Source organism: Canis lupus, chromosome 24, assembly GCF_048164855.1.
Source record: "Canis lupus baileyi chromosome 24, mCanLup2.hap1, whole genome shotgun sequence".
NCBI classification, from domain to species: domain Eukaryota; kingdom Metazoa; phylum Chordata; class Mammalia; order Carnivora; family Canidae; genus Canis; species Canis lupus.
This window is the reverse complement of record NC_132861.1, coordinates 22,576,358-22,594,373: the sequence shown is the minus strand read 5'-3', so window position 1 is coordinate 22,594,373 and position 18,016 is coordinate 22,576,358. Positions and strand designations below refer to the sequence as shown.

At 41.3% G+C, this 18,016-nt stretch overlaps 1 protein-coding gene across 3 annotated transcripts in view; it reads left to right on the top strand.

The window, feature by feature from the left end:
• Positions 1 to 18,016, top strand: part of MFAP3L (microfibril associated protein 3 like) — a 38,270-nt gene that overhangs the window by 3,340 nt on the left and 16,914 nt on the right. Inside the window, exons 1-2 of one of the 3 annotated variants that reach the window (XM_072795943.1) lie at positions 16,334 to 16,495; positions 17,144 to 17,568. The exons of 1 other annotated variant lie outside the window; for it this stretch is intronic. In XM_072795943.1, coding sequence (XP_072652044.1) covers positions 17,274 to 17,568 — 295 coding nt within the window. In that variant the 5' untranslated portion in view covers positions 16,334 to 16,495; positions 17,144 to 17,273. Of the gene's footprint in view, positions 1 to 16,333; positions 16,496 to 17,143; positions 17,569 to 18,016 lie in introns of those variants that run through there. One more of the 3 variants, XM_072795944.1, reaches the window with a different exon arrangement.

Here is an 18,016-nt window from a genome sequence, read left to right as displayed (position 1 = left end):
AGAGGCATTTGCATATGGGACTAAGGAGACAAGAGAAATGAGCTCCTTGGGTTGGAGGAGGGGGGAGCATGAAAATAGTGACATGTCCATAGGATCTTAAGGAATGATCCAGGAATTTGGGTAGAAGTCTTCCAAGCAGAGAAGTGAACTTTCCAGGCAGAAGGAACACCATTGTGGTAGTTAGAAGAATAGCCCTCCCCCAAAGATGTCCACTCTGGGACATTGCCAGTGTGATTAAGTTGAAGATTTTGAGACGGAGAGATTATCTGGAATATTCAGTGGGTCCAGTGTAATCACTGGAGTCTGTGTGGGTCAAGAGGAAAGCAGAAGTCCATGTTAGAGTGAAGCCATGTGAAAAAGATTCGACTGGCCATTGCTGGCTTTGAAGATGGAGGGGGGCCACAAATCAAGAATGTGGATAGGCTCTAGAAGCTGATAAAGCAAGGAAGCAGATGCTGTTCTAGAGCTTCCAGAAGGAACACAGCACTGCCAACTCTCCAATTAGCCTAGTAAGATCCATTTTGAACTTTTAACCCACAGAACCGAAAGACAATACATTTGTATGTTTAAGCCACTAAGTTTATGACTTAGTGTCATAGAAAGGAGTGATAGAAAACTAGTACAACTGTTATGCAAAGAAGGACTTGGTATGATGGAATAATGAGCAGAGGCAAGAGAAAGGGTATGAAACTGTCCTTTCATTGTGATGAACTTGATGCCATGCAAAGGAGTTTGGAGTTTATCCTGTTATAGATAAATGATGGGAAACCAGCTAAGCATTTTTAAACAGGAACATGGAATGAACAGACTGCTGCTAGATTTATCTTCCTAAAAAAAGCAGTGTATGGCTAAACCCCAAGTTTCATACAGCTGTTTGACAAAGGGTGTCCAGCCAGAGGTGGTTAGTGACAGAAATCTGGAACCCTCATGGTATATAATTCAATTCTGAATTGATCTGAAATGGCATTCACATATATCTGTGAAATGAATAGCTTAAGAAGCTCTTATTCACAATTTGTGATAGAAGAAGGGCATAAACAATAAAGCAGAAGGGCTAAGTCACATTTTGACTACTTTGTTTCTGCCCATTGTCATCTTAGCAGACAAGCTGCTCTGCTGGCTGTATCCCATGCAGTCATGAACAGAGAGCCATGAAAGCTCAAATCTAATGCAGTTAACTTGAGATGATGTAATGTCACCTGGGCCAGCTCTGACCAGTTGCTCGTAGCTTGTGGGGTGTTGTGGGCTTGTGCAGACTCAGCTGGGAAATGGCCGAAATCAATTAGCAATGTTTGCCATAGGGCCCCGTATTTGCCAGGGTATGGATGACAGCTAGAATACTAGATGACCTAACTTCTGTGTTAAAATTTAAGAAATTCCGTCATTCTTTCCAAACATATTTATTCACTCTCTCTTAAATATAGGGCTTAATTTCTGTCCTATAAAAACTTATAGTGTGGTCAAGTTGACATCTCTGTGTCTGGAAAACCTAACCTAAAGAAATCTATTTTAGTGTTATGAGAGTGGCTCTGCATTGAAACTATACTATATGTCAGAAAAACTTGGTAAGAGAAAAATACACCTTTCAGACAACATGGTAAAGGAAGACCTGAACTGGCAAAATCTGAAATTGGAAACAATAAGACTTGACTAAGAATCATTTTAATAAAAACTAAACTGTCTATGTTGTATACCTCCTGTTTGTATAACTTTATAAGATTTTCCCCAAAATGTCCTTATAAAATGATGGAATAATTATTGTTTACCACTGTAAAGGACTAGCTTGGTGCAAACCATTCCCCTTTCTTGAATATCCTCTGCCTTGGTCTGCCAAGATACTGCCCCTAGTTCTCCCTATGCTTTTTTTTTTTTTTTTTTATGGTCTTTCCCTGAGGGTTTGTCACTCTTTTCTCTGAGTTCTAACCTTGGTCTTCTCATCTTGTGGTCTAGTTTGTTCTTTCTGGATGATTTCTTTTTCCTCATGACTGTGTCACTAGCCCACATGCCAATGTCTCTGAATCTGTATCTTCTGATAAGTGTCTCTCACCCATTCATTAATAAATTCACCAATCCATTTGACAAATATTAATGACCTGAGAGCTTAATGGTGGTGAAAAGTAATTGCAGGGGAAATATGAAGGTATGGGTAAAAATCAGAAAAAGAGTGTCTGGGGCTACCTAGGAGAGTCCTAGAGGGCTTTTGAACCAAGACTTGAAAGCCAAGTAGGCGTTTGCCAGACATGCAAGGTTATGAAAGGCAGCATGGCCAGCTGGAGGCACAGAAGTGTTGTGGGGAACACGGGGAAGTCAGGAAAGAAGAGGGACAAGAGAAGTTCCAGAGATGAGGTGAGAAAGGTGAGTAGGAGTCAGATCATGTCATGTATGTCCTACCAAGGACTTTAGTTTTATACTACTGGCAAAGACATAGAATATGTTTTAAGTCAGATCTTTTAGAGTCAACTGATTTTGGCAACAGTGTGGCTTATGGATTGGAGGCAGGCAAGAAGTAGAGGCAGGTCAGTGAGGAAGGGGTCTAGTAGAGTGGTGCCAAGTCAGAGATGATGAGTACATAAAGCTGGACAGACCGGGGATGTGGTGGCCATGTGGGCAGGGAAGGAGAGAAGGCATCCGAAGCAACTCCCATGCAATCAGATTGTCTGTCAGATACTGTAGAATGTGGAAGGCATACTCTCTCAAGGCTTCTGCTGAGCACAAGACTTTGCAGGACCTGAGATGCTGACTTCCACTGCACGTCCTTCATGAGAGGGACCTAGAGCAGCAGAGAAGTAGGAAAGCCCAAACTCGGAGCTGTGTGTGGAGGAGAAAATCAGAATTTCTTTGGGCATGCATTCTGTAAGAGAGGCATCAAAGAAAGAAGGAAGGAATTGATTCCCTAATGGTTTTTCAGCTTCTGGGCAGAAGTATTTGGGGATGGAGTGAGGCTGAAACGATATTGCTAACAGGGTAGACTTCCCTAATTCTGGATTATAAGGTAATTTAGAGGTTGGGCTGAAATTGGCTCTTTGTAATCTGTGAAAAGAGGAAGTTTGCTGAACAGGTATTCAAATATAATTCAAAATCTTTCCTTTCAATGAGGATTTGAGTTGGCTGATGGTGCCAGAAGTGTGAAGGGAAGGCTTTGCTCCTTAAGGAAATAAATGAGTTGGAGTAAAGTGCTCCAGAATTACTCATTGACAGGTCCCACCCAGTTTAGGATTGGAGGGCCCTGGCTGAGGCTAATTCACTTCATTTTCATTGGCTTATTAGAGCAGTACCTCTCCTAGACAAGATAGGATGCATCTGTCCCGGCGTCTGTACTTTTCTGTACCCTCTTGGAACTAGCAAGAGCTCTATACTATTTGTGAAAGTGGGAACTATTCCAAATTGACTAGTTAATTCCTTTCTTCCCCATGGCCAAGCTCCCCTGTAAGGAAGTAAGGAGATGTGTAGGGATCGGGTTTTCTTAAAGATGCAAAACCCACTTTCCCTGGTCCTCAGCATGGGGAGGTATTTGAGTAAAGACTGCATTAGTATTTGGCCCTAAGCTTCACCCAGGACTTTCTTCTAGGTCATTAGACTCCAGGATGGCCAGGGGATGGTTTAAACATCTAGTAACTGTTTAAGCTTTCTTGCTTCTCAGCTGCTGGTGTTAACTTCGCTTTGTAAATTTCTGCTTCGATTCCGGAAGCCAGGCGCTGGGCTGCGCTGCCCTCACTAATCATGCCTGTGCTTCTACTCTTGGCTCTCCCCACCCACCTTTGTGCTATTCCTGCTGTCGGTCCCAAATTGGAGGGAAGGTTTTTTTCCTTCAGAGCTAGGACAACCCTAGATTACTTGGTCTCTTGAATGAGCCTTGCTCTTGTTAGACTTCCCAAAGGTAACTTGGTTTTCTCCATCTTAAAACATTTTTGAGGAACTTGAAATTAGTTTCTAGAAAACATTTGAGTATTATCAATACCTCGCTTCACTGAGGGCAGAGCATTTCTCCCCGTCTGTTTCCTTCTCACCTTCCTACAGCATCTCATCCCTACCTCCATGTCATGGCTGTCTCCCCTTCTTTCACTGGTGTGTTAGTTTTTATTTCCTAAGTAATGGATCATTCGTCCCAGAATCCTCTCTATCATTTCTCCTAAGCAGCCCTTATTAAATAGAATTTCTGAAGGAGTACCCTAATATCCCAGAGTTCTTGAGATGATGATGCCCATCTCATCCATTGTATGAGACTTGCAAAAACATACTATAACATAGATTTTTATTTTTAATTGGCATGCTGTGTTTATTTCCATCCCTACTTGTCTAAACTAAGCCATTACTCCTGCTGAGAAAACTATCCTGTCTCCTGTATTCATCCTTCAGGATTTGACCAACCCCAGGGAACATTCTATGACCTTTCCAGCTGGCCTTCCTCTGAATTTCTGCGGTATTTTCCTTGTTTAGTGCTTAATTACATATTGCTTTGTATGCAGTTATCACCAAGATTCTAAGCACCATTAGGGTAAAGAACTGGTCTTAAAAATGTTTTTAAGCCCATAGCAATTGGTAGTAAACTGATAATAGTGGCCTCATAAATACTTTTGAGTTCAGCTTAACTGATATAACTGGCTCCTGATTTTTTATCACTTAGCTGCATCTGACTGCACAGGTGAGAAATCACTGAGAACATCTGGCAAGTGTACTCAGAGCCCTTTCCCATCAAAGCTGAGGGAATAGCAAAGCTTCCTTCCAAATTCTGTGTAGTAACCACTGAATCCATATTTTCAACTTTTTTCTGTTTTTGTTTTTTAGTTAAAGTAATTTTCTGTATTGTCGCATTGAAAAACACTTAATTTGGGGGCAAGATTGATCTTAGGATATGCACTAAAGTCAAGTTAGAAGATTATCTGGATTTAAATCTTTTGAAAGATATCGATTTTATGTCCAAAATTTTAAAATATTTTTTTAAATGATAGCCATGTTTTGAAATAATTTTAAATGACAATTATGACAGAGCAGACATTTAGACAATTTGGCCAAGCTGTGGTTTTCACTTGGTGATAACTGCATAGGGAGTGAGAGAAGACGAGGTTCTGTGAGGAGCTTCTGCTCTCAGGTTGACACCTTGGCCTCTGCTGCTTCCACTGTCAGTGTGGACAGAAAGAACCATACAGGCCTGCTTGTGGCCAAGGGTAGTATGAGACTCAAATGGGATACCATCTGTGGGAGTGTTTTATAAACCATAAGTGCTAGGTGAGCATAAGGGACATTGTTACTGAGTTCTTAATAACAAATCGAATAGAGTTTGAATTACAGGATCTCTTCTGATCCGTTTTTCACTGAGATCCAGTTCTTAGTGTCTATGAAAAACGGCATATGTGATTCAGAGAAATATTCATTATGCAATTCTGCTTTGTGATAATAAGCTGGTAAAGGAGGAAGGAGGAAAGGCTTTTGTAACTACCCTTTTCAGTTATTGAGCATATTTTTTCAAATAGATGAAATTTTACTCCACTGAAAGAAGAAACCCTCAGTAATCCAGTTCCTACACTGGGAATTTGAATGGTCTTAGTCAAACAAGCAGAGAGATAAGGAGTAAGGGACGGTTTCAACATTTGATGTATAAATTAAGTAGGCAGTTGCTTTTCATCTCAACAATAAAAAGAATGTATGTTTCAGGCATAGAGAATAGTCCCCAGATTCATTACTCATGTCAGACAGCAGACCCCAGTCCTTTGATAGACCCACTTCCCTAAGCCTCTGCTCCCAGGCTGTGTTAGGAGCAGCTCCACCTCTCAGAGCTCTCTATAAGGAAGAATGTGTTTCTGAAGACTGACTTTTCAAGAAATCTTGGTTCATATTTCAAAGTTAGTTTCGTGGTAAAGAATAGACCTAGTTACCCAGGATTTCTAAGAAATGGGTAGAATTTGCAGGATATGTAGGGCAAATGTAGATGCCGAATAAGTTAGTAATATATCTAAATGAGAGGGCATAGAACTAGTATAAATTCACTCAGCAGATATCTAAGCCCTCACAATGAGCAAAGCATATATCTAGACACAAGGATACTACAGGAACAGTGTCAACCACAGAAGTCCATCTATCCAGTAGCTCACATCTTAGTAAGAACAGGGTAGTTAATGGGATGAAGAAAAAGGCAAGGTAGAGGTGACAAGAAGTGATAGAGGGTGGATAGCACTATTTTTGTAAAATGACTGGATAACCAGAGACAGCCTCACTAATGAGGTGACATTTGAGAAAGGAAATGTAGGGAGTGAGTCTTGCAGGCATCCCAGGGACTTATTTCAGACAGAAGGAATAGTAAGTACAAGGGCTCCATATACTTGGCACATTCCAGGATTAGCAGGGCCCAATGTGGCTGGCAGGGAGCAAGAGGGGGTTAGAGGTCAGAAATGAAGATTGCAAGACTGCTAGGGGCCAACCACTGTAGTGTCCACAGGAAGGCCTTCTCTGGCTTTTTTACCCTTGAACCAAGGACCTCTGGAAATGTACATTGTGATAATTTTAAAGTGTTTGTGTTTTATTTTCATTTTTTTGAAGCTTTCTCATGCATAAATTGTTACTAGTCATTAAAAAGGGGGGAACGCATGGTTCCTAGGATAGTCAATAAATATTTGAGCACCCACCACGTTTTGTCACAGTGGAATTTCATAAAAATTATACCCCCAAATGGTAAGAGCAGACACAAGAACTCTCTGTAGTGAATTACCAAGTGAAATGAAGATTTCAAGGCTGCAGATAGGAACTGTAGTATGCCTCGATCAGCCTCTCAGTGGTACAGCGCCACAGGAATATGAGCTGATTCACCTCAGGAATGTGGTGAGGGTGTCTGGAAGGTCTAAAGGCCTTGGGAGCTTGAGTAAGTTTTCTTTTTCATTATATCGCTTAAGATGTGAGAAACACTCAAGAAGTTGCTTTCCCTATGGAGAACAAGGTACCATGTGCCATATGATGCCCAAAGCTGGTTCCTGGGCTATCACCAAGTCACGAATGGCTGAAGGGCAGTCACAGTTCTCTGTCCTGACTGGATTTCCTGCAATGGGATCTTCATTGTACACAAAAAAACTCCCTGCTCTTTCCCTCTTCTTCTCCACTCACCATTCCATCCCTTGGCCAGCCCCAGTCACACTCCCACTGATCCTGGTCATAGAATGTAGGTCAGAAGAGACCTACCAGCTGGGTGTGCAGCTAAGAAGGATCAGCTGACTCCCAGAAGTCATCTACTGGTAAATGGCAAAACTGAGGAAAGGGTTTGTGGGTTTTAATACTAAAATGATAAACTAGTGCCCTCTTCACAGATCACCCCCACACTCCTGTTCTCGACTTTAACCCTAGGGCATGCCGTATTTCTTATCCTAGGAACCTGATTTCAACCCTTTGCTGTATTATTATCTGATTCCTCTGGCTGCAGAGAGTCCAGTAGCAAATTCCTCTTCGCATTGGCCATCACTTGAAATACTGGATGTATTCCTATTAGACATTACTCTGTGTCTTGGTTGGGTACTATTAATGCTGTCCTTCATACTCAAAATAAGTGAAATAGCTTTATCACAGGCTGTCCAAGCACAAAATATTCAACCACCCTTACATCACGTCAATGGAAAACTGCCCACAAATGCATTGCATCTGGCCAGTTGGGAAGCTGTGTACAATCAAATGGGGAAACTGAGAAAGGCACTTTCACTACAAAGGCCTTAAGAGTTTGCAAAGTATACCGGAATCCACAAGAAAATGTATCTGTTGGCAGTTGCCTTGGGCCGTATATCATATTTAGGAAAGCGTGTTAAGAATATTGCTTCTGATTTATAGAGCAGTATACTCTGCAGGCTGCACAGTGGACATGTATCTGCCTCCACTCTCCAGGCAGAGTGTTGGCCAGCCCGGGTTTGCAGGCAGGCAGCTAGGGGTCAGCACCTCAATAAAACATCTCCCTGATCCCATGGGATCCTCTGGCCATTTTTCCAGGCCAGAGAAGAGTTCTTACTCATTGATGTGTCTAGGCTTCCAGATGCCTGTCAGCCCCTGCCTGACTTCACTCTGGGTATAGGGGCTTATATACTGAACACATCAAGAACTGAGGAAATGGGGCTTGAGATGAAATGAAGATGAGAAATGAAAGTTGGCAGAAGTAGTGCTATAGATTAGCAGGTAATACAAATTAATTGTATTAGAAAGAGAATGTGAATCTCCCTATGCACATACTCCAAGAGAGTAGGGAAAATATTTTGAAAGGACACATTTTTAAAAGGGAGGAGATACTGGAAAAAACATCTTGTGATAGGGACAGGAAGAGAAAGGCATAAACAGAGGTGCTTCTGAACCAGCTTTAGGTTTTACAGGTGTAGAGAATCCAATAAATGATGATGTCAGAGATTCAAGAAAAATGCCAAGACAGCACCTTAACCCTTTCAATCTGCATTGTAATGTGTTTTGGGTATTGAATTGGTAACATAAAGGCACCATCCACCAGTGCATCTATCCTATTTGTATTCATTTTCCAGGTTTGCTTTGTTTCCTGGACTATCAGATTCTGGAGGAAATATCTCTCTCATCAGTTAAGGATTTGCATTAATTGGGCCTAAAACTATTTTAGCCTATTCATTTAAAATGAGAATTTGAAGAAGCTGAATACACACCGAAGAATCAGTAAACTCTTCCAAAAGGTGTATCTATGATAAGAAGATCCCTCAGTGTATGTTTCAGCTACTGGGACAACTCACAAGTTCCCTTATGGAACCTAGAGGTTGTAATGTAATTCAAGCCCAATCTGGGTGTAAGCTTTTCATCCTGGTTCTAAGCCACTAAATTGTGTGGTACTGGGTAATTGCTCATCTTCTCTAATATTCTAGTTATGTGAACAAATATGTATAATAAACCTGTTTTTATCTTGCCTAATGATAATTGTAGAGGAAAACCTTTACTATAATTCTTTTTCTCTTCCTCCTTTTTTACACATTATATTTGGGAGCTTTATTTATTTTTTAAAGATTTTATTTATTTATATCAGTCTTACTTTTAATCAGAAAAACATTCCATGTGGGAAAATTGTGATGAAGATCCAAGCATAGTTTCTTAATATTGTGCACCTACAGTATTACAGTATTACAAAGATGGCATCTCTGGGCCTGAGTTCATTTTCAGGCTTTATAAACAGTGATTTGAAACAGATCCATTTGTCGAAAAAATAACAAAGCATAAAATTTTGTAGAGGCCTTAACATTACTGCAGTTGAAGTAAGATTGAGACCTTTTGTTCTGGCTCCTTCTAAATTGTTTGGGGAGCTTAAAGAGCTCATCTGGTGGCTATTCACAGCAGTTCAACAAGTCAGGGTATATATTTTGTTCTACCCATTAAGTAGCTATAAATTATCCCAATACCATGCAGTTAATAGACAAAGGGTGTGCCAAGAATGCCATGAGGGCTCTTAGTCTCTTTTTCCTTCTAGGGGCTGACTACTTTCATAAGACAGCCCTACTTCTTCCCATGATATGCTCCCATATAGCTCTCAGTTTGTGACAGTTCATAAATTTAAGTGTCTCTGCTGCTGCTCGTCCTCACAAACCTTCCATCAGCCAGGACTTTCAGAGCAAGGAAAGAATGAAGCCAGGAGAGGTGAGTGGAACAGGCAGGAGCCACCATGGGCTCTGCTCAGCCCCATGGGCAGCAGACAGGCCTTCATCCAAGTGTAGCAGCAGCTGGGCAGTGCAGCCCCAGGGAGTTGTTGGTTGAAATTCCTGGCTCATGTGTTCATATGTATTCCACGCACAGTGCCAGCATTTGTCCTTAGGCCCTGCTGCTGCAGAAGTCTGGACTTACTTCTACCAGTTATAGAGTCAGGCACTCATTAAATCCTGTACGTTCTAATTCCTGTACCTCAGTTGGACCTGCCCACGTCTTTGCTTCCCTGTTGCTTTTAGTTCATGCCCCTGTTCTTTCCTTCTTGGATATTGTAGGAAGCTTCTAGCTGCCTCTACATCATCAGCCTCACACTCTGAGAAAGGTCATCGTTCTGCACACAGAACTGGCCATGTCACTTCCGCCTTCCAAAACCTGTGAGTGCACGCCATCCTTGGTATGATGTACCATTCCCTTCACTATTGGGACCAGCCTACCTTTCCTGCCTTCCTCCTCCTCCTTCCTTCTACATACTTCAAAGTGGTGCCTAATCATACACAGCTAACTGTGCCTGGGTTCCCTCCAATCAGCATTTTCTTAAATATGCTCTTCCTCCTTTTGGGTCAGTTCCAGTCCCTTGCTCTATTTGGTAAAATCCTTTATAACTAAAGGGCCACTTCTTATAGAAGTTTCTTCTCAACCCTTCAAGACCACTTGGGTGTCCTCTCCTGTACCCCTAGTGGATCTTTGACCTTTTTCTGATGGGTCAGTTGTCACATTGTCTTCAGTTGTTGCTTTGCTTTTCTCACTCCTCCTACTAGGTTTGTGGGTGACGTGGTTAAGGACTGTGTCCTACTCCTCACCCCTGGCAGTGTGGCCAGAAACATTTCTCTGTTTACTATGTATTGATTCGGGTTGAACTGACCTATCTGTGTGCTTCTAAAAGTGACCTAAAAACAGTATTCTGTCCTTCTTTGATGTGATGATCACATTTGCCATCCAAGTGAGGAATTATCTTTGTGTTACTAGAAGCATCAAGAATCTCTACATGGATAGATTCTGGAGTATTTATAAGGAAGAAACAAAGACAGTATGGATCTTTCTGCAATATGATTGGACATTGAGATTATACTTATTATACTTAGCACTTAAATTACTTGATTCTGGAATATTCTCGTTCTACACGTTCTTGGGGGATATTCAGACACTACCTTACCTACCTAAAAACCCAATGTATGTTGATCTTAAAAGAAGTCATGGGAGTCCAAAATGGGACCATAACTTAAAATGGCCTCAGTTGCCTCCCAGTTTTAAAAAGGTAGTGTTTATGATGTAATGAGTATTTTAGTGTCTCTTGTCATTTCCCATGAAGTTGGGATTTTTTTTCTCCTTGCTGCATGAAGAGAAAGCTATCCAAGAATATGTTCTAAACTAAAAGGCAGCCCTTGTGTCTGTGGCATCATTTATGCACAAATGAAAATAGTGGTGACTCTCAGTAGATGTTGTGACAAAATCTAGTTATATAACTATAAAATTACTCATCATAGTTGATGGGGAAATGCCAGCTTGAGCTGTGCCAAGAAAAAACAACAATGTATATTCATTTAGTTCAAAACACCCTTAAACAAGGGGCCCTTTCCTCCCAAATCCCAAAATACACGGTCAATAGTCATGTTTTATTATGGGTGAAGAAACAAAAATAAAGTAAGATCCAACAAAGCTTCTTACTACTTGTTTTTAAGATAAAGTACAATCATTGGGAAATAGGGAAGAAGCTGGGTAAAGAAAGGACGTTTGGTGTCTGCTAAATATTTTCTCTTTTATTTATAGAAAATACTCTATGAAAGTTTTCCCAAGGGCCATGAGCAAACACATGAAGCTTAACAATTTGTCCATTGTAGCTTTTGTTAAACCCTGGTTTTGGAATCTATGGCCTTTGTTCTTGTATTTTGAAGGACTGCCTTTTAAACTGCTGGATTATGGTACTCCTGGTTTAGTCTTTGGTAGCTAAAATGTCTTTCACAATGTTACAATGTTATTAACTGAACTTTTCACAGTGCTGTCTGTCATATCCAACAAGCTTCGCAAAGTACATTTGTAGAATATTTCCCCAGTACCCAAAATGACATGATGCCTCTATGTTTTTCTGGCAATACACTGTGAATTTACTGTAGTTGCCACTGGATCCCACGTAAGTGAGGCTTCGTACAGCCAGTGCATGAGCATGACTTTGGGTACTCACTATTAAGGAAACTCTACAGAACTATATGCCAGAATTTCTGCCATCAAGGAGCTCTCCTTGTAATTGAGAAGTTTCCTCAACACAAAGCTAAGAAAAAAAAAAAAAAAGCAAAATCATATGCCAGAGAGGAGTGTCACAAGTTTGGTACAAGCTACAGGTGCACTGGGAGATTACAAGGATCGGGCTGGCTGTGAGCTGTGAGCTTTGGGGCTGTAGGAAGGGGAAGGTAGAATTGGGATTGGATGTGGGATAGGCAGTCAATAAACATCTCCTCCAAGTGTCAGCAGACCAGCCAGTGCTTCTTCTACATACCCACCCTGAAGCTCATTGCACCTAGAGAACACATACTGAAATTAGCTGTATCTCTCTCCCTAGTACATTATAAGTGGACATAGCCTGTGGCTTATTGAGCTCTGTAGCCTTCTCACACACCCCAACCTGTCCCAGACCCTTAGCAGTGTGGCCAGCACATAATCAGTACTTAAAAAAAAAAAAAAAAAAAAAACTGAAAGAGCATGGTATGAGATTTGGTGAATTCCTACTAAAAACTTGTAATTCATTAGTGTTGATTAATTAAATGCTTTATTTTCAAAAAGAAATGTTCAGGGATCCGAGTGGGTCAGCGGTTGAGCAACTGCCTTCGGGCCAGGGCGTGATCCTGGAGTTCCAGGATCAAGTCCCACATCAGGCTCCCTGCATGGAGCCTGCTTCTTCCTCTGCCTAAGTCTCTGCCTCTCTCCTTCTGTGTCTCTCATGAATAAATAAATAAATAATATTTTTTAAAATGTTCACAGAGAGTTTTTGAGTAAAAATGCATTGATACAAACAACCTACAAATTACACATTATGATTTCTGTACTTTGATAACTTTTCAAAATGTGAAAGGACGGGAGTATGATGGAGGAGGGAGGAATGAATTTGCTAACTGAAATGCCTGCATTAGAATCAAAATCTCTGCCTCTGTACCTGTGAAAGTCTCTAAGGGAACTAGTTAAAGTTCTGTAACAGTTGCTGTGTTTCTAGTGCAAGGTACCTACTGACATTATTACAATAGAACAGCAGTGTTCCATTCTCTTTAGTCTTGCTAGCACAAGGTGTTTTAAAGTTGAAAACCAACAGCCTTTGTTTGAAAACAGTTCTAGAGTTCTGCATTTTAAAACTCAGTTTGATCTTCCATTGATTGCATTCTTCCTAGTTGTGAAAAAAAAAAAGTTATATTTACTACATATATGTATTAGAACCTACCTTGAACTTTGTCTCGACTGTCATTCTCCCCAAACTATTTAGTCAGGCATCTCCTCTGGTGTAGACATCAGGGAGTCAGAGAAGAGTGACTCCAGATTCTGTCCTGAGGATGCTCAGTGCAGTGTCTCTGCCCAAAGGGGCCTTGTGTGTTTTCAAACTCGAGTCCCCGAGAAAGGACCCAGTACTGAAAATCCCTTGTGATTACTTCTGGTGGCGGGAAGGCAGTTAATATTGTCTTAAGTAAAAACAAAAACAAGGTATGTCTTTTGAATGCTTTGGTAAAAATCAATTTGAGAGGCCTGATTTCAGCAAAGGATGCCTTATACATAGTTGATAATTCTTGTTTTCAAGCTGAACGTTATAGAAGTGCTTTATGTACATTTGATCATGAATCCTTATAATTATCTTGTACTTCCTGAGTTCTTGGCCAAAAACACACAGCCAGTAAGGGTGGTCAGATCCCAGATCCTGGCCCAGTCCACCTACAACTCGAGGCCATGCTCTTAAACAACCATTCTGTATTGAATAGGTCAGTTTTACAACTTCCCTATTAAAAGGAAACCACAAGTTAGCCAAGTAAAGAAAACATTTACAAAGTCATAACAGGGTATGTGTCATGCTGTTGCAGCCTATGCTATCTCCCTTAGACCACGATTCCTGCTGGTGGAAAAATGTGTTGGCCTTCCTGGGGCAGGAAGGCGCTCAAGTCCACGGGGGAGTAATGGAAGCCTGCAGCACCAAGAAAACTCTTTGTCCTTTCCACTGAAAAAGTATATGGTCTGAAGCTAATATATCACCTCTAATTTATTTACCTCTTCAGTTTCATTGTCTACAGAACTGGAATAATTATTTCTGCCTTTGGAGAGAGAATCGTTTGTTCAGTAACTTATTGTCAGGGCCAACTTCACACACTGCAGGTGCCAAGATGAATGAGGCAGACAGAATGGTTAGTGTGGTCCTGGCACAGGATAGACATAAACATAAGTGCAACAGAATAGAGTTCAGAAGTAAACTCAATTGATTTTGACAAAAAGGCAAGGTAATCCACTGGTACTGAAACAACTGGATTATCCATATGGGGGAAAAAGGAGTCTCAATCCTTACCTCACGCCGTATATCTACACACAAAAAAAAATACTGGAGTGGATCAGTGTAAAAATGGGGCCCAAGGCAACTTTTGGTGATGATGGAAACATTCCATATTTTGTTTATTGTGGTAGTTACATAATATATAAATTGTCAATACCCACTAAAATGTATACCTAAAATAGGCACATTTTATTGTTTGTAACTTATACTGCAATAAAGTTGGTTTTAAAAAAGAAATCATATCCCATCACCCCTTTGTTTAAAATTTTCCAGTGAACATTAGGTGGAATCCAAAGTCCTAGGTGATCTGGACCTGTGTACTCCTGTGACCCATCTTACAGTGCTCCATTTGCTTTTGTAATTCTTCTTGGAATGCTCTTCTCTCAGATCTAGATGTGGCTGATTCCCAAAGAGACTCCAGCTTAGGGGCCACCTCCTTAGTGAAGTTCCCACCTCCTCAGGGAAGTCCTCCCTGATTGCCTAACTCACCACTTGAGTACATGTGTCACTAGCTGAAATTCTTATTTACATGGTATTTATTGTCTGTTTTCCTCCATGACAATGTAATATCCACATAACAAGGAAGATCTGTCTTGTCCACTCTTCTGTCTCTAGGCCCTACAATAATGTCTGCCTAGTAGTTGATGTCCAGTAATTATTTAAAAAAATTAATATAAAGTAATGAGTAAGGAATTCAGATTCTATTATGTAGATAGTGCAGAAACACTGAAGGTTGCTAAATACAGAAACGGCATCATAGAATTTGTATTGCAGAATGGTTATAGGGATTGGATTGGGAACTGGGGTAAAATTGAAGGCAGGCAGATTATACAGGAGGCTACCACACCATTCCTGGTAAGGAAAAGTAAGGAGGGTAAACTGAGGTTCAGTCAGAGGACACAAGGGCTGGAACAATCCAAGCAACATTTAAGAGGTGGAATCAGCAACCTATAGTTCTGAGGGGACGAGGGTCATAGTGGAATTGAGGATTATATCTGTGCATACCTGAGTTAATGGTGGTGTCCTGAACTGAAATAAGGGATGCAGGAAATGTAGCACAGTTAGCAGATGAGTTTGGCTTGGGAATATTAATTCTGAGGTACTTGCAAAGCATCCTGCTAAAGTGGTTTGGTGGACAGTTGGACAGTGCGTAATACCAGTCAGCAATTCAGGAAAGAGGACCGAGGACATGGATTTGAGAGTCATTAGGCTGTAGGTGGTAAATAAAGGCATGGGAGTGGCACTTTGGTAAGAGCTGAGGGTAAAAAGAGAAAAGGCCCAATGATGAAACTCTAGGGGTCAAGTACCTCTTAAGGACTGGGAAGAAGAAGAGGAACCAGTGAAGAATGATGAGAGCAGTTAGGAGGAGCAGAGTGTGGAAGCCACGGAAGAACTTTTCTCACAAGTTAAGAGCAGCAGCTGTTGCCAGAGATCTGGCAAGAGAAACACTGAAAACTTGGCAACTCTGAGGGACCGGTGGCTTGAGCAAGAACTGTATCTGTGAAGAGCAGGCAAAATACAGAATGTAGTCTTCTGAGGAGGGAGTGGTGGGGTGGGGGAGAGAGTTAGGATGAGATGCAGGGGATTCTTACCAAAAGGTGGGAAAGCGCGAATTCATGGCAGCCTGCCCTCGGATGAGAAAGCTATCTTTTGAGAAAGATAAGGATGCCACTGGGCTAAGGTGCTTGATTCAAAAGCTTAAGGATCTTGGGGAAAGGAGGATGCTGAACTGACTCAGCATGGATACACAGATTGCCATATGTCACCGAGGGCCTGGCTGGGGTTGGAGATGGTTCCTTTAGATATAGTTGTAGGGTTCTCTCCAGTAGGTGCTCAGCCTTCTGGGCACAAGAGCCAGGATGACAAGTGATCAGCTTGATCACAGGTGTATACTGGAGAGTAGTTGTGGCAGAAAGAGAAGGGCGTTGTGGTCTACATGACTGGGTCTAGACTGAGACAGAAGTGGAGCGTGCAGGTCGGGTGGCAGAGAGGGGGAGGTAGAGATAGAGACTGAGGGAAATAGAAGGCCTAGAAAGTCCAGCGAGAGCAGAGTAAGAGATCTCGAAGAATGGTGGGGTGCAGTTAAAGATGGTAGAACTTCAGAATTACATGGAACTTGGGAATTTAGAATTCCGAGAGATGAGAGGTCCAGGGTGTGGCTGCGTGATTGGTGGATGAAATGGAGGATAGAGATGTAGGTGACAGTTAGATCTTTGGATATAAGAGGCACAGCCACCATAATGTCACCCCATTCACACTGATGTCCCCCTGCCTCCGAGAGTCAGATGGAGACGGAAACAAGAGAATTCCGTAAGTGATCCCAAGTTGGTAGATAACAGTTACGGGGAACAGAGAGAGCTAGATGGTACAAAGCTCAAAGGAGCATGGGCAGTTGCTTCAAAGCAGGGAAGGCATATCTAGAAGCCATAAAGGGAGCAAGGAGAATGCCAGACTGATGTTGGTGGAGCCCTTCCAAATGCTGGTGGCACCCAAGCCATGACCACTGAAGTAAACTGGAAGGAAAGAGGTTAGGAAGGATCCAGGTCAACAGGTCATCTGCAATAGCAACAGGTGATGGGATAGAAGGAGACCTTATAATGCTAACTGAAAGAAGCCTGAATTGGTTTTGGAACTCTCTGAAGTCATGTGATACAAATTTCACATACAAAATATAGATTTGGGTGTTGGTGGTATAGTGGTGAGCATAGCTGCCTTCCAAAATATAGATTTGTTCCTACTAAGAGAGCTCTATGTTTCAGTAGCAAAAATGATAAAATTATATTGTTACGATTTCTGCGAAAAATATAATTTAACATTCAGAACATCTTCTGACTTGTGTGTTTAAAACTTATGAAGGTGTGTATTTTAGCTGGGTTTCTAACGTTTTATAAACAATACTGTTAAAGTAATAAGTGCTAATATTTATGTGTGTGGGTTTTGTTTGTTTTTTTTTAACAGGTTCTTAATCAAGAACCAACTCTATGGATCCAGGACAGGTTTGTCCCATGGTCTGCTCTGAAAGCGTGTTGTCCGATAGAAGATTTCATTGGCAAACCATCTCTGTTGCCTTATAGAGCAAGCAAAGAAGATGGATCGATTGAAGAACCATCTGCCTGTGTGCTTTCTACCTACTGTGCCCTTTGTAGTCCTAGTATCCACTCTAGCCACTGCTAAGACTGTGACTAATAGCACTTTAAATGGCAGTGACGTGGTCTTGGGCTCTGTGCCCGTAATCATTGCCAGAACCGACCATATCATAGTCAAGGAAGGGAACAGTGCCTTGATTAATTGTAGTGTTTATGGCATCCCCGATCCACAATTCAAGTGGTATAATTCCGTTGGCAAGCTGCTGAAAGAAGATGAGGAGAAGGAGAGAGGAGGAGGTAGGCTTTTAAGTTGTGTCAAATGTCATAAAATAGAAACCCAGACTCTGGAACCCGTGCTGAGAATGTTAGTTGTTTTTATGCAAGTCATTTGAAGATCTCATTCTGTCGTCTTTTCTAAGGCAAGAGAGAAATATATATCCTTAAGGATCCAAAGCAATAATTAATTCATAGTTTTCACTCTTCGACTCAGAAGACAAAGGGCAAACATAAAAGTCTCTTAAAAGGCCTCTTGAAATTTTGTAATATAATGCATACAAAATGTTACAGGGATGAATATAAAATGGATCTTCCATTAGTATACGTTCCATTTATAAGGGAGTTTTATTTTGTTTCATGGAGCTGGCTCCAGGAAACAATCTAGCAGTTGTTTATGGTTAAATGTCAGCTTAATTCATTGACCATGGATTTAAGGACCACACTTCTTAAAGGAAGTCTCTCTGCAAGG